This window comes from Stigmatopora argus, chromosome 1 (assembly GCF_051989625.1).
Source record: "Stigmatopora argus isolate UIUO_Sarg chromosome 1, RoL_Sarg_1.0, whole genome shotgun sequence".
NCBI lineage: Eukaryota > Metazoa > Chordata > Actinopteri > Syngnathiformes > Syngnathidae > Stigmatopora > Stigmatopora argus.
Window position 1 is genome coordinate 9,105,728 of NC_135387.1, and position 21,954 is coordinate 9,127,681.

General features: G+C 40.1%; 1 protein-coding gene across 1 annotated transcript in view; it reads left to right on the plus strand.

The window, feature by feature from the left end:
- The first annotated feature begins 6,354 nt into the window (after nt 1-6,354).
- csf1b (colony stimulating factor 1b (macrophage)) overlaps nt 6,355-21,954 on the plus strand; it is a 32,570-nt gene continuing 16,970 nt past the window's right edge. The window contains exon 1 of the mRNA XM_077611082.1: nt 6,355-6,561. Within this exon, the coding sequence (XP_077467208.1) occupies nt 6,520-6,561 (42 nt within the window). The 5' untranslated portion in view covers nt 6,355-6,519. The remainder of the gene's footprint in view (nt 6,562-21,954) is intronic.

The window sequence follows — 21,954 nt, forward strand, 5'->3', positions numbered from 1 at the left end:
CTGCTTGATCAGACTTATTACATATTGGGGAAACAATGTCATATCTTATCAAGGTTTTGTCTGTTGTCAGTCCCAAGGCTCGCAGTTTAAAGAAACTAATGACATTACATGGTCTAAGCCTCCATTATAACAAAGTAAACTGATTTGGGTCAAGGAACAAACCTTGAGAAGTGATCACAGATGGAGTAATATATAGTTATATAGTATATAGTACAAATATATATATAGTTTATATAGGCCATATTCACAATAATGTCTCAAAGGACTTAACAGGCCCACTATTGCCAATTGCCCACACCATGTTACAATGAAGACTGATTGGGCAACATTGGAATTGTTAGTATGAGAATCTGTCATGATATGCTTTTCAGTGTTGGTTTAACCAGCATGACAGTCCATTTAATAAAATGGACACAGCGGCTAGTCACCAGCGTGGCCAAAGTTGGCAATCTTATAGGTTAAAAAAAATAAAAAATAAAAAATAAAAAAAGAATTTAGGGCACACTGGGATCGTTAGATTGGAACGATATCCAAAAACAATCAGGCATAGCGCAAAAAGAACAACTACATTCTAATTGTTTCCATGTTTCACATTTTGGAAATATTGTTTCAGGAGAAATCTGCCTTACAATCTTTGACCCAATTTTTCCATCTTGGACAATTTCTCCCAAACACTTTTCAACATCTTATACTTAACTACACCTTATACTTAGACCGATGTGGTTAGGGTGTTTTTCTTTTCTGGTTATTCTATCTGTTAGAAAACATGTTTTTTTTCTTACTACAGAATACTCACTCGTGGCACAGTTTCAAATATCAATATGGTACCCCGCTGAGAGGGCTTTTCTCAAATTACTTTACTCTACTCATTAATATGGCCATAACTCAATGTACAAATATTTCCGCAGCACATATTTCAAAGCTGCAGCTGGGGAACTTTTCAACTTTGGATGCAACAACTCTATAATGTGCTCAACACACAGAAGTCCGTAAGCGTTGGCAAAATGCAAAAGTCATCACCATTGAGCTAAACCCCCACACATGTGGGGTGGGGGGGTGTCGTCGCGGGGGGTGCTGGAGCCTATCCCAGCTGACTTCGGGCCAGAGGCGGGGGACACCCTGAATTGGTGGCCAGCCAATCGCAGGGCACAAGAAGACGGACAACCATTCAGGCTCCCACTCGTACCTAGGGGCAATTTAGAGTGTCCAATAAGCCTACCATGCATGTCCATACTCCACACAGAAAGGTCGGAATTGAGTTTTTTCACAATTTATGCAAGATACGTTTTTTTTTTCTTGAATTTCATTTATAGACCTCAAAATTAATTTTGTTTAGCGTTTTATTTGTTTATCGTTTCTCTATTTTAAAATAAATGACTGTATCGGCCGCAGTTTTGTGAATGTCTAATTTGTGCGCACAAAAGGCGTACCCATGATTCAGTCATCATTTTTTGAGTTACATATACGGCGTATATGCGAGAAAATACAGTAATTGTTCGCAACAGGGGTTTCCTTCTTCGCATCGCAGTTCATGCATGACAAACACTGTAAAATGTAATGATTAGTTGACCGGGGTCTTTTTTTTTAGTTGTAAAGAGGCTTAGAGGCAACAAATAAAAGGCATCCGGTCTTATCATGCTCTGTTTTTCAAATTGAAACACTATGTTTGCCAAACACTCCACCTGCGGAGGCTATCAGATGCAAAGCCAAAGGAGTCGCAACCTGACTGAAGTATTTCCTTTCTGTCTAAAAACGTGAACAATAAGCAGGTCCAATGTGCTAAAAAGAAAAAAAGAAAAAAGAAAAGGAAAAACTGTCCAAATGAAATAGCTCAGCCAACCATGCAAACGTGTGCATGAACAGCCAATATTTCAATAAGCTCAGCTGTCTAGCGCAATATAATGTAAAACAGGGAGCAAAAGTTCCAAAATGATTGAGCAGCAGCATTCAACACCGCCAGACATCTGCAGTGTTTACAGACACCCACTGAGCATCCCATCCGTTACGTTATCCTTTCTCACTTTCATTTCAGTGTGCCCAACCACGTGATCACAAAACTATTTGAAAAACATCAGGATGCCTGGGCCTAGCATTTGATTCAAATCTGGACCTCTTAAAAAAACAGAAAGAAAGAAAGAATGAGAATCTGTCATGATATGCGTTTAAGTGTGGTTTAACCAGCACGAAAGTCCGATTAATAAAATGGACACAGTGTTTAGGCACCGATTGGGAAAGTGGATCAGCTCAGCACCTATCCCATGTTTGTTTCGTGGAATCTGTTCAAATCCAAGTGGTTCTGTGACCAAACTAGTGTACCTTCACTAGCGCTAGGTTTTTTGGGGTCCTGGTTAGGTACCGCAAGTTAAAGTTCCAAATCAGGGGCCATGGAGCTCGCACAGAGAAGGATGCCCCCCGTGATAGATTTACACAGTGGTACCTCAATGGCAGTGGTGAAGAAGGCCCAGAAACGACTCCATTTCCTGAGGGTACTCAGGAGGAACAACTTGGATACTAAGCTTCTGGTAAACTTCTATAGAGCCACTGTGGAGAGCATCCTGGCATACTGCATTACAGTGTGGTACGCTGGAAGCACAGCAGCAGACAGAAAAGCCATGCAGAGAGTGATCAACACCGCCCAGAAGATCATCGGCTGCTCTCTGCCCTCACTGGGTGACATTGCCAGCCCTTGCTACCTCAGCAGAACATTGTTAGGGACCCATACCACCCTGGTCACAACCTGTTCCAGCGGCTGCCTTCTGGCAGATGCTACAGGTCTCACAAAGCACTGACAAATAGACTTAGGGACAGTTTTTTTCCCCACAGCCATCAGGACTCTGAACTTGCGTTAGCATGACACACAATCCCTTCTGTGCAATAACAATGTGCAATATCCTAGATTGTGCAATATTTTAGAATTTACCTTGCCGGGATGTGACTTTTTATATTTTTATATTACTTATTTATATTTTCTTTTACTGGGAAAACGCACTTTGTGGAGTAGCACCACCAATTTCGTTATACTCAGCAGTATATGATGACAATAAAGGCTTTTGATTTGATTTGATTTCTTTATAAAATTAATTTGTTCCAGAAGTGGATTCATATCTTCGATTTTTCCAGTCATCAGTATACTACTGTACCAACTATAAGCCCTTTAAAAATGATTAGCGTGTGTATGTTTTAATATAAAATATTTGAGAAACGCAAAATAATGGAAAAGCCTTCTGATGGTGCAGTGGTTCTTCCGTCTGACTTTGGTGCAGGTAGTCTGGGTTCGATTCCTAGTCGGTGGCAGTGTGAGTGGTCTCTCTGTGTGCCCTACGACTGACTGGCGACCAGTCTAGGGTGTAGCCTGCCTTTCGCCCGAAGACAGTTGGGTTAGGCTCCAGCAGCCCCTGCAACCCTTTTTATTGAGCCATTAAAATGAATAAAAACAGATGAAAAACATTTGCTATTGTTGCTCACGGGCAAGTGAGGAGGAAGAGGAACACGTTTACAGACTGACAAAACATACGAACAAACACACGTAAACACACAAATAAAATTATGAATTCAACAAATTCAACTTTCTTGGGGCCCAAAATGAAAAATAAAGAGAAAAAGTTGCTTCAAACACCCTTGAAAACTCAACCAATTGAGATCAAAGTGGTTCTGTGCCCAAACTAGTTCAGCACCGCTAGCATTATTATTTTTTTATTTTTTTATTTTTATCCTGGATATAAAATGCAAGTAAAACTAAAAAAATCTGAAACCTTGGAGCGCAAACAGAGAACAACGCCCCAAGTGGATATATAATATATATATTGTAAAACTGGAGCGATATATACCAACAGGTGGCCCAGTGCAGCATTTGTGTTTATGCAGGCACTGCTTTAGTCTATTGTGGTGATAGAACTGAGAGAAACGTAAATCCCTCAGTTTACAAATTATTACACCGCCATTACACCCTCACTTATGGTCAAAACCGTGACAGAAAGATCCCACCTCAACAAACTGTCATAAAGAGTCCCCCATGCATGATGTCCAGATTATACACTGAATAACTGTTTCTAAGTACACACTGATTTTTTCCACCATTGGGACAATCAACAATACCAAAACAAATTTGAGATCTAAATAAAAATTGCAAAGGCAAATGAAAATCAACACTAAAGAAACACATGAGAGAGTCACAAGACACACGGGGCAAAAACAAAAAGATAGTTGCAAATCATTGTTGTCTATGAAGTCAAATAATGATATGGCAAATTGTGAATTATTGTTGAATGTGACCAGTACTTCTATATTGTAAAAGAAGTAAAAAGCAGCTTTCTTGTATTCAGAACCAGTTCAGAGCAGAGATGCAAGTTTGACCATCTTCTGAATCTAGAGAAGTTCAAACCTATATAGAGCTGGTGACCATTTTTTGGTATTTAAAAAAAAAAAAAAAAACTGAACTTCTAAAGACTTGGTATCTAAATACACATCAAATTAAAAAAAATAACATTTGTTATACAAGTGTGACCGAGGTGACCCAAAATGCAGTGGTGTGCCGTCAGGGCATTCAAGGCCTTCTCTGCTGGCCTAAGAAATATCTGAATCACAGACTGATGTTAATTATATTTTGTCCATGAATACTTATTAAATAATTCCAAATTGTCTGTTAGCTTCCTTTCATTGCTTTTCCCCCTTACTTGCACTGCTTCCAGATGTGTGTTTTCATATTGAAGCATTTAACCAATCACATTTCAGCCATTATTTGTTGCCAGGGTCAGAAATCTGCCTCAAGGCCTTCACAATCAGTTCTGCAGGCTCTGCTGCATTAAACAAGCGTCGATAAGACTGTTGCTTTAATCAATCAGAATTCAATTTGGTGACACCAAGGCCTTCTCACAGGCAGAGGGATACGTCATTGCCTTCTCGCAGGCGTAGGGATACGTCATTGCTTTCACCAACTATGATTGGCTAGTGATAGAGTGGACTAGCCAGAGCTAGCAAGCAATGGAAAAGAAATGTATTTGTTTGCAGATTTACTGTCAAAGCCATTTTCAAGACAGACTTTTCAAGAAAAAAAAGCTGGACATCATTAAGAAGGGTCGGACAACTCCAAACGAAGCAAGGGGGAACGAACATTTTCAGCACAAAATCGAGAAAAAAACGTATGCCAGATATACGACAGGACAGGCTTGACTTTCAGCATTAGCTTCGATGGCGATAGAAAAGCAGGAAGAAAGAAAGGAGGATGGATATTGTGTACAGTTAAAAAAGATTTTTGGTGAGTAAAATATGGCTATATTCCTAAATAATATTTAAATGTTATGAAATTCCCGGGGAAAGTCGTCCTCCGGGCCCGGTTCTGAAATCTGAAAAGCTCCAGTGTTTGTATTTAATCAATAAATGCTGCTAGGAAGTGGATTTTACCCCATTTTAGTGCAATTTTTGCCAAACTGTATCTGGAGCGAGCTGCACAAGCAAATATATTGTTATGTTGATTTAATAGCGGTTTTGTCAACCCGCAATGGCTGAAGGAGGAGAAGAAATGGATTTGTTTGCAGATTTACTGTCAAATCTATTTTCAAGACGGACTTTTCAAAAAAAAAAAGCTGGACATCATTAAGAAAGGTCGGACAACTCCAAAGCAAGCAAGCCTGTCACAACCGGGAACGAACATTTTCAGCACTAAATCGAATAAAAACGTATGCCAAAAATACGACGACAGGACAGGCTCGACTTTCAGCATTAACTTCGATGGCGATAGAAAAGAAGGAGGAAAGAAAGAAGGATGGATATTGTGTACAGGTAAAAAGGAATTTTGGTGCGTAAAATATGGCTATATTCCTAAATAATATTTCAATTGTATGAGGTTATTATTGATGATTTTTTATGTGTGGCAGCTGTAGCTGCAGTAGAGGTTTTATAGCCATAAAATAGTTTTTGAGGGTTGGATTGATTCCTTCAGCTGAAGGCGTCGCTAGGAAATTCACGGACCGCCACTGCCAAAATGTGATGTTCATATACTATATGGATGCGAGGTCTCACTATTACTACGCTAAGAAATATAATAAGATCTTGTTTCATATGTAATAAAAACACAATTTATCAAAGTCGAACAAAAAAAGGGTTAAAAAATAAAAACAGAAATGCACTCCGGTTGTGGCCCCCAATAGCACTCAAAAGGTGTTTTTTTTTATTTTTTCTATTTGATAGTATATAGTAAATCAGTGTGCTATAAAGAGTTAAAATCATGCATGACCAAAAATGATCATAAAACGTGCAAGAGCTCAAATGGATCTTGTCTGTTAGATGAGAGGTGGGAGGTCTGTATGAGGGCTGTCTGTATTCTTATGCTGGTAGTCTGGATTTAGACTCTGCGAAGAGAGCACGTCAGCCAGTGAATTTAAAGTTTAACTACACATGAAGTACAACACTGAGTCAGCTAAAGAGTCCTTTCTTTGGAGTGAAGCTGAATATATGAGAAGAATTGCTTTGCTTCAATGTGTGTGATAGAGGATTTGTTTTCCATTGTCAAACACATACCAGATGACCATCCTTGCGCCAACCCTGATTCAGAGCAAGGCTAAGGTAGGTGAGAACTTCTCCCATCTCTGTCTAAATGGATTGTCGTGGGGTGTTATTTGCTTAATCGTGTAGTTGGTCCAGACTTTGAAAACCACATCTTAAAACACGTGATGGATGAAATTAATGTCATGTGGCTGCTGCAAACAAGCCAAATATTTTATTTTATTTGGTTGAATTCTTACTGGTGGCAGTTATCTGCCTTTTTAATGGTTTCAATTAATTGCAGAGGCCTTAATATCCTGTTTATTGTGATGTAACTTCTTAGTCCTGAAAAGAGAGAATATGCAACCCAGAACAAAAATATTTGTGCTTAAGAATACATTAAAAAAAACCTGAATAGAAAATATGAAAATGATTGTTCTTCATCAGAACACACTGGCTTTTTTTGGCATGTCTTCTATGTTCCAATCCTTCTCAGATGTCAGCCTGCCTCAAGATGAATTAAGTTTAGTTCTTTCAGATTGTAATTTGCTTTGGTGGCTGTTGTTGTTGTTGTTGCAAACGTTCAATCAAATGGCCTGGGTCATGTGCACTGTCAATAACTATGACGGAAAGCATTAAAATAACAGAAAGTGTGAAATGTGCTTATCGACATGTTTTAATCATAAAGTTGAGTGAAATGAAGGCCATCTGGCACCTATTTCATAGTTGCACTTGCCAAAATTCATTTAGTAGGACGCATCATTGAGTTCAAGGAGATGTGATACTTTGCTTTCCTAACAGAGGGCATTGTATAACCACGAAACAGCCCCTTTCTCCTTTTGAGGTCACGCTCCAGTAAATTTAACTCTGTTTCTAACTTCGAGTCTGGGGTACTGTGCATTTTGCGTAACCTCGGCTACAATGCTTATTCACTAACCAACATGCTTCATTCGTGTGAAAATATGCATTACAAGTTTCTGCGATGAGGAATTTGAAAAGCGGACAAGCAACCAGCTGGGTTTCTTTTTATTGCAATACTCTTTCACTGATATGTTGAATTGTGCTATACAAATAAACAGCGAGAGATGTCAATTCATCTTGAACAATCTTCCAATATCATTGACAGTGCTAGATAGCAATCCAATTTGACAAGGAGAAGAGCAGAAATGTGTATTATTGAAAATTAATGAACAGTAACCAGCCACCTGATGGTGCAGTGATTCTTATGCCTGACTTTGGTCTGGGCAGTCTGGGTTTGATTCCCACTCGGTGGCAGTGTGAGTGGTCGTCTGTCTCTCTGTGTGCCCTATGACTGGCTGGTGACCAGTCTAGGTTGTAGTCTGCCTTTTGCCTGAAGAGAGTTGGGTTGGGCTCCAGCAACTTCCGCAACCCTTTCTAGGCTGGGCGGTATGGAAGGGAAAAAAACAGTAACCTTAACCTTTTCTAAAAGATCTACAGAGGTACCTCTACTTACGGACGTCTCTCCATACAAAATATTCAGGCACTGAACTGCCTCAAAACTCTCCAAATTCAAACATCCCTCAAACCTGTTTTAGTTTGAAATTGGCATGATAATAGACTTTATCTCCCTTTGGTTTTCTACTTACACCTCGCTGGCCCCCCGTTGGGTATGAGGGAGTTGCATCTCCATGATGCTTTTCGTGAGCCTTCGACCTTCGTTCGTCACGGAATTCTAACACGCTGTTTTGTGAGTTTTTCCAAGTGTACTTAATGGAACTTTATTCTTTGTTTTTCATCACGGGCCCCAAGAAGTTATTCCCCGGTGCGAGTCAAAAGAACAGGTGTACTGTTATAAAAGTTTTCATGAGTCGTGATTTCGCCCAGTTTCATGACATGTCTTGCACCTTTTAGGGTAAATTATGAAAAGTTGTCAAAGGCAATCGTCGTTGGAGCAATATTTCACCAAACGTGACAGAATTTTAAATAGTGTGTTTATGTGCGTGTGTGTGTATGTTTTTTCAGCTGCCAAACATTTGCCTCATCCCCCTTAACTCCCCCACGACCAACTTATCTTCGCTACAACTCGCTGCTCGACCGACCCCAATGGAATTTTTTTTTGCCGTTCTTATTCCTTTTAATGGCTCAATAATTATTTTTATTCTCTTTTTTCCCTCTATTTTTATGTCTTTCTCACATATTTCATACAAAGTTGGTATACTATCGTAATTTTTAAATGGGTTTTAAGGGTAGTGTTGGTTAACCGTTTAGTGCATTTACATGTAAAATTCAACTCTACTACAAGTTACACGGGCGGCCTGGCGGCTGAGTGGTTAGCGGGCTGGCACAGGTCGGTCCTCCTTTGTGGAATTTGCATATTATCTGGCCACCAATTCATGCCCGATGTCTGCTGGGATAGGCTGCAGCACCCCCTGGGACCCTTGTGACCATAAGCGGTCACCAGCCACCAATCTGGTCCGGGGCCTGACAAGCGGTTCAGAAAATGAATGAATATATATAGCAAGCACAAATTGTAGGGCACAAGGAGACGGACAACCGTTCACACTCACTTTGGGATACGGTAGGAAAGCGGAGTATACAGAAAAAACTCACGCAAGCCCAGGGAGCGCATGCAAACTCCACACAGTGAGGACCCACCTGGGATTGAACCCTCGACCCCAGAACTGTGAGGCCGATGTGCTAAACACTTATTACACCGGGTTGGCGTCATAACAACACCATAATGTTTCTCCCACTGTTGCCGTGTTTTTTATGCTTATATGAGCATATGCATAGAGCTGTATGAGTCTTAAACACAAGGTTGTAATTTTGACTCATTTTTATTGAACTGGGTTGGTTTTATGGTATTATTTGGCTGGAAAATGCCTTTTCAATCTGGCAACCCTGGTTACAGTAGAAAGGTTGTTGATATCTCAGTGTTACAAGTGTTTTTATGAAAATTTCAGTGATCAATGTAAAAAAATAAAAAAGATTTCATTGGGTTGCTATGTACTCGTTGTCTCCCCAGGGTGCAAAATTATCCAGGACCGCCTAGGTGTAGACCTTTCACTTCATCATTACTGACATTCGTCTTTCACAGAACACAAATGATACTTTGCCCCAGCTGTTCCAGCCTGCCTGCATACGGTTCTTGACTTCCTTTTCACATTCTCTGACACCCTGCACTGTTGACCCTAAGTACTTGAAGTCCTCTACCTTCTTTACATATACCCCTTGTAACTCCACTGGTCCCCATGGGATCTTCTCGTTTACATATATGTTCTGTTTTACTCCTGCTCCTCTTTTTTTTAACAGACAGTCACTTCTCTAAGCACTTTTCTACATGCTCCCTGGTCTCACTGCAGATCACAATATCATCTAAAAACATCATTTTCCAAGTCTGACCTCATCTGTCAGACTATCCATCATCGTGGCAAACAAAAAGGGGCTCAGAGCAGACCCCTGTTGTAATGCAGTTACACAGTTCCTCTTGAAGTACCCTGTCTTAGGCTTTCTCTTGATCTATAAAGACACAATGAAGGTCCTTAGGACCTTCCCTGTACTTCTCCATTCCTGAGAATCTACTGCACCAACTGGTAACTTGGTTGACATTCAATCATTTATTTATCTTCCATACCGCGCATCCTACAAAAGGTTGCAGGGGTTGCTGGAGTCTAACCCAGGTATCTTCGGGCGAAAGGCAGACTACACCCGAGACTGGTCGCCAGTTAGCCGTAGGGCACACAGAGAGACAAACAACCATCCGCATTCAGTCATACCGCCACCAGCGGGAATTGAGCCCGCGCCTGCCTGCACCGTTTGACATGTAACAATAAAAATTAGACCAAACACATGGAGTAATCTGGTTAGTCACATTTGACCACTATTTGAGCACCACTGTAGTTGTCTCATCTCATCTCATTTTCTGAACCGCTCCATCCTCATTAGGGTCGAGGGGGGTGCTGGAGCCTATCCCAGCTGACTCCGGGCCAGAGGCGGGGGACACCCTGAATCGGTGGGCAGTCGATCGCAGGGCACAAGGAGACGGATAACCACTCACACTCATACCTAGGGGGCATTTTAGTGTCCAATCAGCCTACCATGCATGTTTTTGGAATGTGGGAGGAAACCGGAGTACCCGGAGGAAACCCACGTGAGGCCGACGCGCTAACCACTCTCTCCACTGGGCCGCCACTGTAATTGTATTTATGTTAATTTTCTTACTTTTTTTGGAAAAATATGCTGTAAAAATATTTGAAAGTAACTTTCAAAACTAATTTCTAAAATAAGAACATTTAAACAGAGGATCTTTTGTCAAGTTATTTCACTCAATAAAAAAAGTTAACAAATACACACCATATAGGCTAAATGAGGAGGCCCACACAAGTAGAGAAGAAATATAGGGTTTTTTCCTGAAAAAGCAAACTTGCGGCATGGTGATTTTTGTTTGGGCTTACCATAAAGAATCATTGTGCACTTTCTAAGGTATACTAAATCTTTTTGTTTTGTTATTGCTGCTAGGTTCAGCGGGCATCCTTTTACAGTGTTTTCTTTTTTAACAACGACTACTGTGAGACAAACCTGGAGGGAATTGCAAGAATGTGGGATAGAAATATATTGCACAGGCCATAGCGAGTATATTTTTGCATAGTCCACGCAAGCCCCAGAAGAACATGCAAACTCCACACAATGAGGACCCACCTGGGATCAAATCCAGAATTGTCAGGCCGCTAAACATTCACTTCCAGCCACCCAATCATATATATATATATATATATATATATATATATATATATATATATATATATATATATATATACAGACACTCCTCAACTTACGAACGCAATTGGTTCCGAGCGATTGTTCATAAGTTGAATTTGTTTGTAAGTTGATTTAGTGCTATATTTTGTATTATAATTTATGTTTAAGGCCTATATAAGTATATTGAAGGTTTATATAAGTGCATTTGTATGTTTAAGGCTTGTATAAGTAACACGCATTGGTTTGTACTGAAAAAAAAAACATTTAATAAAATGGAGAGAATATGTACAGTACTGTAGAGAGAGAGATAGATTTATGTATTAGAAACTGGCCAAAAGAAGCGACCTAATGACGATTGCACAGTTTTCTTCTTTTTTTCATCATAAATGATGCAGTAGCACTGTATGGCATCATTCAATTGATTTGCAAACTTTGTGCAACGTTCAATATTTGGGTCCTGCTGCTCGATCTTTCTGTTTATAAATGGTACTGAATGTGCAACGCTCACCACTTTCTGACGCGCATCAAGCTTCGTTATTATTGCCACTCGTTTCAAATGAAATGGCTTGCCTCTTCCTTGCAACTCCCTCAATAGAAGCCTTTAGCTTTTTACCAACCATATTCAATATTGGATGCATGAGATATTTAATGATACAAATGAAAAAGGTTCTTTGCACACTGGAGATACATTCACGCACTTCCGCATTGCAACGAAGAAGGTAGATGCTGGGTGAGCTGAGCTCTCACAGCGCCAGGCGTCGGTATTAGCGGCGGAAAGAAGTACTACTCCGAAAAAGACGCGAAATACAAAATTGGACTTGCGAACATTTTTAGACTTAAACGCAATTTGCAGACATGTTCGTATGTACCGTTGTTCGTAAGTTGAATGTTCGTAAGTAGGGGAGCGTCTGTATATATATATATATATATATATATATATATATATATATATATATATATATATATATATATATATATATATATATATATATATATATATATAGAGAGAGAGAGAGAGAGAGAGAGAGAGAGAGAGATACAGTGGTACCTCAACATACGAGCATTTCGAGATACGAGTAAAATTTCGAGCAAATAATTATCTCTAGATACGAGAAAAATTTCGAGATGCGAGAAAGCCAGGTGGCCTAGACATGAGAGGCTGTTTATCATTGTAGCGCACTGTCTTTTTTGCCGCATCTCTTTCGTGTATAACAGATATCTACGAGCACTGGGCGGAGCGTTGCATTTTTTTCAGTATTTTTTTCCGTCACTCAGCGCGAATGCCGGAGCGATCGCTAATACGAGGTATATATTACTTCTCGTTGGCTGCTCATAAGAACATCAGGGGCACTGGCTCCGCAACGCCTTGTGTAATATCTCTGGTCGCAGCTCCTTCTTTGTAACATCTCTGGTCGCAACTACATCTTTGTAATGTCTCTGCGAGCACTGCGTTGCATTTTTTCAGTGTTTCCCCCCCTTAGCCTGTTAGCTCCTGTTGGTGGAGCGATCGCTAATTCAAGACTACTTCTTGTTGGCAAGTGGTCGTGCGTTATCCTATTGTGAGGACATGATTTTCTGAATATTTTGAAGGGAATACAACAGCAAACAGCCCATCGATACTAAAAGTCAGGTTGGAGGCGGGGCAAACAGAGCCAACCCGGCCGGAAGAATGGAATAAAAATGTAAAACAAAATTAGAATTAAGTTTAGTGTCAAGTTAGATTAAACTTATTTTTGAGTGTCTGCATCGTAATCCAAGTTAATTTAAATTTGTTTATGTTATATTACGATTCGCCGGTGCAAAAAGCCGACCCCCACCCCCCGCCTCGCTCTACCCTCCGCGAAATCCGTCTAATTTTAGTTCTATTAAACACATTTTAGTAATATTAAACCACTGGTTATGTGTTACTTTGTTAATAGATGGCGATTAGAAGAAATAAAACATTTTTTTTCCAATATCCTGTTTTTCCCTAGTTCATTTCAATGGGAAACGTTGGTTCGAGTTACGAGAATATTGACATACGAGCTCAGTCCCGGAACGAATTAAGCTGGTATCGCGAGATACCACTGTTCGATATGTATATATATATATATATATATATATATATATATATATATATATATATATATATATATATGCTGTCATTTAATTAATGAACGTAACCACTAGATGGAAAGATGAGGTACTGCACGCTGATTTCTTTATTTCTTTATTTTATTCGATATGATTCAAAGATAACACCGGATGGTGTAGGGCGCAGGTGCACATTATGTAGATCGCGATCTACCGGTAGATCACCAAGGAACTATTGGAAGATCGTACGACAATAACATTTTGATTCCTCCCCTCTGTCAATTTCCTTAGCTAGGCTCTTGTCAATTTGGCACGTGCGCAATAAGCTTTAGCGTGAATAAAGAGTGGATTTTCAATCACGTCTCTGCTGCTCCCATATATGTTGATAGAGTCTAATGCAAGGTATATCATTACATAATTGCTGAGCTTTGTCAGTGGCCTGTAAAAAAAAAAGATAGATCGAAGGTTACCTCCTTGAAAAGTAGATCTTGGAGCAAAAAAGTTTGAACACCCCGTGTAGGGTTTCACTCGACGGACTTCCGTGCGGGCAACCGTGCGGGCAACTGTGGGATCGATTCCTGCTTAGTTGTGGTATGATTGTGCATGCAAATGGTTGTCTCTCTCTCTGTGTGCCCTACCGCTGACTGGCGACCATTCCAGGGTGTAGTCTGCCTTTCATTCAAAGTCCTCTGGGATAGGCTCCAGCCACATGTGCAACCCTTGTGAGGATGTGAGGTACAGATGATGAATGAATGACTCTTTCGAAGATGGAATTTTCAGAAAAACAGACAAATAACTTTGGAGAAGGACTCAGCCAGGACCCATGCAAGCAAAAACACATCACATGATGCCAGACCATTGCCATTAACTGTAAATTTACTGCTAATGAAAAATAAACAACAAAGATACTATGTCCTAATTCAACTAAATCATTTACAATCCCCTCTTACTAATCAGTAAAGAGAAACTTCCTGGCTTCTAACTCGGTTTAGCAAAGACTGCATAAAATGATTAGAATTTTTATTTGTTAATTATCTAACAACATGACTATGGGGTTCACGTACTTACTCTGTCCGCTGGGGAAGTCACAAACACATGTTTTCTTTCTTTTCATAAACAACAATGACTTGGTTAAGCATATTCTCTTCCAAGAACCAGTGACAATCCCTCTTCTGGTCTCTTGCAAGTTATTTTCTGATCAATGCTCAAATAGAGTTGCTACGACTTGAGGCAATTACCAAGTAAGCATCTTGAAATGAAAGGACATGTGGTGTAAAAAACAAACACGGGCAAAGATGTGTATAAGGATGATTTACAGTTGATGAGTTGTAGTTCGTGTTGAATATTGACTCGTCCCATTAGGAGTCACCACAAAGAGTCTCTTGTGTGTTTTATTTGGCTTACACGTGATTTGTTTTTTAAGCCTTCCCAATTCAACCCACCCAATTTAAAGAGCGACTTTGTTTGTTCTTTTGTTATAAATTAATCTCACTAGATAATTCATTTCTGTTATTGCTTATATTCTTGTTTTGCTTCTTAAAATTGTAATATAATTGAAATAGTGTCTTTTTGCATATCACGCAGAATCAGAGAACGCATATGCAGGACCATGAAATGAAGGGTTGACTTTAACTGTTCCCCTGTGGTTCCTGTTGGCAATGTGATTAATCTCCTGACGACCAGGGTTGTCTAATCACATTTATTTGAAATTCCCCAATCTATGTGAAGGAATTGGAATACTGCAAAAGAATTTGGTATCATTGGAAAGCTCTGAATGTCCTCTATAGACCACAAAAGGAGTTGATGCAGTGTTTTTAACCTGGGATCGATCGGTGAGTCGGTCTCAGGGTTTCGGTGGAGCCTCTGCCACGGAGGTCAAGACACATCAACTCATCATGTCTATTCACGATAACATGCCCCTCTTGATCATCACTGGCTGCAGATGATCACATAACATTGCTTGGTCAATCAATGCTGCAAGGAATTTATATATCTTGAATTTGGAGAATAAAATCATATTTTCTTTTACACTAAAGTAGGGTTTGGTGAATGCGCATATGAAACTGGTGGTGTTCGGTAGCTCCAACAAGGTTAAGAACCACTGAGTCAATGCGATTGGATGCCCTGGGTGGGAGATATTTAGATTTACAAATGTCCTTTACAGAGGACAAATTTTCAAATTTGAACTACTGGTAGTCAGGAGGATATATATATATATATATATATATATATATATATATATATATATATATATATATATATATATATATATATGTATGTATGTGCAAAAATTGCACAAAAATTGGGTAAAATCCACTTCCTAGCCGCATTTATTAATTAAATACAAACACTGGAGCTTTTCAGATTTCAGAACCGGGCCCGGAGGACGACTTTCCCTAGGAATTTCATACAATTTAAATATTATTTAGGAATATAGCCATATTTTACTCACCAAAAATCTTTTTAACTGTACACAATATCCATCCTCCTTTCTTTTTTCCTGCTTTTCTATCGCCATCGAAGCTAATGCTGAAAGTCAAGCCTGTCCTGTTGTATTTCTGGCATACGTTTTTTTTTCGATTTAGTGCTGAAAATGTTCGTTCCCCCTTGCTTCCTTTGGAGTTGTCCGACCCTTCTTAATGATGTCCAGCTTTTTTTCTTGAAAAGTCTGTCTTGAAAATGTCTTTGACAGTAAATCTTCAAACTAATCCATTTCTTTTCCATTGCTTGCTAGCTCTGGCTAGTCCACTTTATCACTAGCCAATCATAGTTGGTGAAAGCGATGACTTATCCGTACGCCTGCGAGAAGGCAATGACGTATCCCTACGCCTGCGAAAAGGCATTGTGGTGTTGCCAACTCGAAATCTGATTGGTTAAAGCAACAATCTTATTGACGCTTGTTTAATGCAGCAGAGCCTGCAGAACTGATTGTGAAGGCCTTGAGGCAGATTTCTGACCCTCGCAACAAATAATGGCTGAAATGTGATTGGTTAAATGTTTCAATATGAAAACACACATATTAGTAATTTCGTGACACAGCAATAGCATAATACCTCATGTTGAACAGGTGGGCATCTCACCAAAGTCGTCATTAATCGAGTCAGTAATTTCTGCTTTCCTGAAAGCTTGGACCACAGTTGAAACTTCCACTGGGAATGACGACAAACATAGAATTAATGTGCTACATCGAGCTCAACCGAAATGCAACGCCGTCTTATATATCTCCGCATTCACCGCGCACCGGAAATAGAGTCTGGGGCTGCTTGCCGTAGTTGCCAGAGCTGTTGCGGCTCAATATTTATCCATATATATATATATATATATATATATATATATATATATATATATATATATATATATATAATTCGCAGTATAGCTTTGAATTCTCTGTTGACGCCAACATCTAGCGGCAGGAGTTCATTTGTAAATCCAGCCGGAATGACGGCGAGCACCAAATTAGTGTGCTCGTCGTCATACTGGGTGTATTGACAAAAGAACTATATATCCCAGCAGTCACTGCGCAGTACTTTTTCTACGGGGAAAATAGTAGAGTCGAGGGCTGCTTGCCGTAGTTGTGAGAGCTGTTGCGGCTCAATATTGATCCATATATATATATATATATATATATATACAGTGGTACCTCGAGATATGAGCTTAATTCGTTCCGGGACTGAGCTCGTATGTCGATATTCTCGTAACTCGAACGAACGTTTCCCATTGAAATGAACTAAAAACAAATTAATTTGTTCCAACCCTCTGAAAAAACACCAAAAACAGGATATTGGATTGGAAAAAATGTTTTATTTCTTCTAATTCGCCATCTATTAACAAAGTAACACATAACTAGTGGTTTAATAGTAATAAAATGTGTTTAATAGAAGTAAAATTAGACGCATTTCCCGGAGGGTAGAGACAGCGACATACACGGAGGGGGTGGTGTTCGGGGGGACTTTATCCACGGCAACAACGCACTTAAACGAACAAACAAATTTAAATTAACTTGGATTAATATATACAGACACACTCAAACAAACGTTTTGATGTAACTTTACACAAAACTGAATTCTAATTTTGTTTTAATTTTTTTCCCCTTCGTTCTGGGCGGGTTAGCTGTTTGCCACGCCTCCACCCTCACGTTCGCTATTGATGGGCTGTTTGCTGTTGTATTTCCTTCAAAATATTCAGAAAATGATGCACACAAATGTCCTCACAATAGGATAACGCACGACCACTTGCCAACGAGAAGTAGTCTTGAATGAGCGATCGCCTACCCACGTATTGATTGTGGGTAATGAAGTTTTATTCTGAGAAAGGGTGCCATTGCCTATCGGTGTTGTGTGCACGAGTATACTTCATTACCCAGAAAGCCCTCTTTTTGCCCGCGCATGCGCGTTGTGCGTTTCCTGGTCGATGCTAGAAGAAACTCGTCTGAATAAATCGTTCAGTGCTCGTAGATATCTGTTATACACGAAAGAGATGCAGCAAAAAAAGACAGTGCGCTACAATGATAAACAGCCTCTCATGTCATGGCCACCTGGCTTGGTCGCATCTCGAAATTTTGATGGTATCTCAGGCGAATTATTCGATCGAAATTTTCATCGTACCTCGAGCATGTCATAGGTAGAGCTGATCGTAGGTCGATGTACCACTGTATATATACATATACAAGTGGTTAGCACGTCCGCCTCACAGTTCTGAGTTTGATTCTTCAATCCCCAGTGGTTTCCGACCTTCCTGTGTGGAGTTTGCATGTTCTCCTCGTGCCTACGTGAGTTTTCTGCGAATATTCCGCTTTCATCCCACAAAGAACGTGCGTGGTAGGCTGGTTGATCACTCTAAATTGTCCCTAGGTATGTGTGTGAGCGTGAATGTTTTTTTGTCACCTTGTGCCCTGCGATTGATTGGCAACAAATTCAGTGTCCCCTGCCTGCTGCCTAGTTGGAATAGGCTACAGCACCGTGCATATAAGCGGTACGGACAGACGGATAGAGAGCTCAATCAACAGAGAGAAGAAAAAAATATGACAAGACTTTGATGCCCAAAACTTTGAGGGCATCTTTAACAGTAACTCTATTCTGTTGAACTAATTTTGTGACCCATTTTGTCATTTCAATAGTGCGAGGTAAACCTCAATTTTGGTTATTTTTTCACACACATAACTATGACTGTTCACTTAGAAAGGCACCTGATAGTCCAGTGGTTCTTTCACCTGGCATCAGTGCAGGCAGCATGGTATCGATTCCCAATCAGTCGCATCGTGATTGTGAGTGCAAATGGTTGTCTGTCTTTGTGTCGGCCCTAAGGCTGACTGGCGATCAGTCTAGTGCAGGGGTCGGCAACCCAAACTGTTGAAAGAGCCATAGTCGGCAAAAAGAAAACCAAATATGTCTGAAGCTGCAAAAAATGTAAAGCCTTATAAAGTCCTTATAATGAAGGATGCAGGTACTGTATGTATCTACATTAGAATGCCAACAAAATGACTACGTTGGCTACAAATACACCATGAGAATTCATGATTAAACATTTATTTTTCCTGCAGTGCATTCTGTAGAGAACAACATTCCACTTCATGAATCTATTTTTGCGCTTCTCTAATTTCTCCAAAAGTAATTCAGTCACACTTTCTCTCTCTTTCCCTACCTGGTACTCTGCTGCCAATGTAGCATGCCTTACCTGGAAATGTTTTCCACATGACTCTTTGTTATTTGACAACTTCACGCTACAAAGTGAACATTCGGGCATTCCTCCCAAACTGGCAATGAATGCAAATGATTTGGTTGAAGAAACGATGAATCCTCTGTTTTCCTCTGTTGTTTTTCTCTTTCCCTCTCTCTTCCCCTTGGAATCCATGGTCCATCTCACAGTCTCCTGTTTGTTTACAACACCCACCTGCCTTGCATCATTCACAGCTGATAAAAACGTTTCACAGGATATGATGCAAATCTACGTTGACAGAAATGTTGAAATTTAATATTGGTTCAACACATTCTTGCCGCATTGGAAAACGTTAAGAATGTTTGTGTCATATTTTTCCTCCTACAGAAACCATATTAAAACAAAAATATATTTATCTTCCCCATTTTCAAACATTTTGGAAAAAGCTCCAGGGAGCCAATAGGGCAGCGCTAAAGAGCCGCGAGCAGCTCCAGAAACTATAGTTGCCGACCCCTGGTCTAGGGTGCAATTTTTTCTATTGCCTGAAGTCAGATGGGACAGGCTCCAGCACCCCGCAACCTTAACAAGCGGTGTTGAAAATGAATGAATGAGTGGTTTTCTGTAAGAGGATCTTATTTCATGCAAACAGTTGATGAATTTGTGTTCTCCCACTCCACATCGGAGTAAGCGTCAACATTTGGCATGTGGCCGTCATTTAAGACACCCCCAAATCTGCTCATTAAAGAATAACAATGTCAGAAAGCATATACGTATGTATCATGGTTCCATGACTTGATATACATTTTTGTACTTTCTTACATAGGGTTTTGTTGAACAAAAATATCAGCAAAACTTCAACAAACAGCTCGCCACAAGAAGTAGACCAATTGTGAAAAATTGAAAATGAGTCATAAAAGGTGGAGTTGCCCTACATAGTTGTGCACTTTGAATCACTTTAGTCATAAAAATATTGAAAGCAAGGCAAATGATGGAGAGTTTCCCCGCATGTTTGTGGTGAGTCAATCACTTATAGGTTTGCAAATGCAGCCGCATGTACTCGTACCCAGTGCATGGATTTAGACGTCCCTAATCAATGAGTTAATCAAGGAAATGTAAGTAATCAGTGTTTTTTTAAGGGAATGTAACTAAGCAGTGTTTTTTTTTCAAAGAAATGCCACTAAGCAATGTTTTGCTGCATATTATATTATCAAGTGAACATGATTTATGTATGGCATTGTATAGATGTCAATACAATGGCAATGTTAGAGTTAGTTGGGGTTTTGGTTGGTTTGTTTGCTTTTTGCCTCTTATGACTCTCTGGTCTTCCCTTCCTCTAGTAACCAGCTGCGTGTAATTCGTAACTTCGTAATCAACCCTTGTCTGTCTATTTAAACCCCATGTGTTGGTTAGTCATTTCGGATCATCTGCTTTGTTTATTCTATGCCATGTTACCACGCTATGTTCCATGTTCCTCGTTTGCCCATGTCTTCCCGTCATGTTAGATTTTGTTATTTAATTCTAAATCCTTGTTATTTTTGTGAAACTCCGCCTGCCTTAAGAATTTAAGTTTTGTTAGAGCACTCCATTCCACAGTCAACGTCACCCAGACGTAACAGCCAATGTAAACAGGCAACCACCACAATGAATAACTGTTATATTTAATAAAGATAAGAATCATCTGCCAATTGTGGTCTCTGCGCGGAGTAATTTGGCAATTATTATTTACTTATTATTAAGGTTACTTCTCTGGTAAGTGGTTTAACCAGGCTAAATCGTATTCACAGAGAAGTGCTATTTATAAACATGTAACTTTAACATAGAGAGAGAGACCTCTAGAGGTGTGGAGGCCACCTTCCATTTTATTGGCCAGTTTGCAGGTCCAAGAAAAGTTATTAGATTTGGATTGGATTGGATAACTTTATTCATCCCGTATTCGGGAAATTTTGTTGTCACAGTAGCAAGAGGGTGAGGATGCAGGAATAGGAAAGGCATTTTAGACATAAATAGATAGGTAATAAGTAAGTTAATAAATAAATACATGAATAAATATATAAATAAATAAGCGTGTTGCTTAGCACATATATACATACATACACATAAATATACATGCATGCATACGGTAGGCCTTAACACTCAGCCATTTTTTTGTTAAAGAGCCTGACAGCTGATGGGAGGAAGGATCTGCGGAAGCGCTCCTTCCTGCAATGAGGGTGCCGCAGTCTATTGCTAAAGGAGCTTCGGAGGGACTCCACAGACTCATGCAGGGGGTGGGAGGTGCTGTCCATGATGGACATCATCCTGGTCAGCATTCTCCGCTCTCCCACTTCCTCCACAGAGTCCAGAGGACAGCCCAGAACAGAGCTGGCCCTTCTGACCAGCTTATTCAGCCTGTTCCTGTCCCTCTCCGTGCTCCCGCATCCCCAACAGAGCACTGCATAAAACACTGTAGATGCCACCACAGTGTCGTAGAAAGTCCTCAGCAGTGTCCTGCACACTCCAAAGGACCGTAGACTCCTCAGTAGGTAGAGGCGGCTCTGGCCCCTTTTGTACAGGGCATCTATGTTTGTGGACCAGTCTAGTTTGTTGTTGAGGTGAACACCCAGGTACTTACAATTCTCCACGATTTCAATGTCTGTACCCTGGATGTTCACCTGAGTGGTCTGTTGAGGATTCCTCCGAAAATCAATGACCATTTCCTTTGTCTTACTGGTGTTGATGTAGAGGTGGTTTTGCCTAAACCAGTCAACAAATGCTGTGATGACTCCCCTGTACTCCAGGTCGTTCCCGTCCGTCACTCGTCCAAGATTTGAACTATAAATGAAGTTTGATTGGGGGAACTCTCTCTTACTCTTCCAACTCCGTAGAGAAATAGGGGACACTAGATTTCTGTATGAACGAAGCTTACCCTAGTTCAGGCATGGGCAAACCGGTCCTCGAGGGCCGGTGTGGGTGCAGGTTTTTGTTCCAACCGATATAGCACAGACAGTTTAACCAATGAGATTCCTGCAGAAAACAAGAAGCACCTGA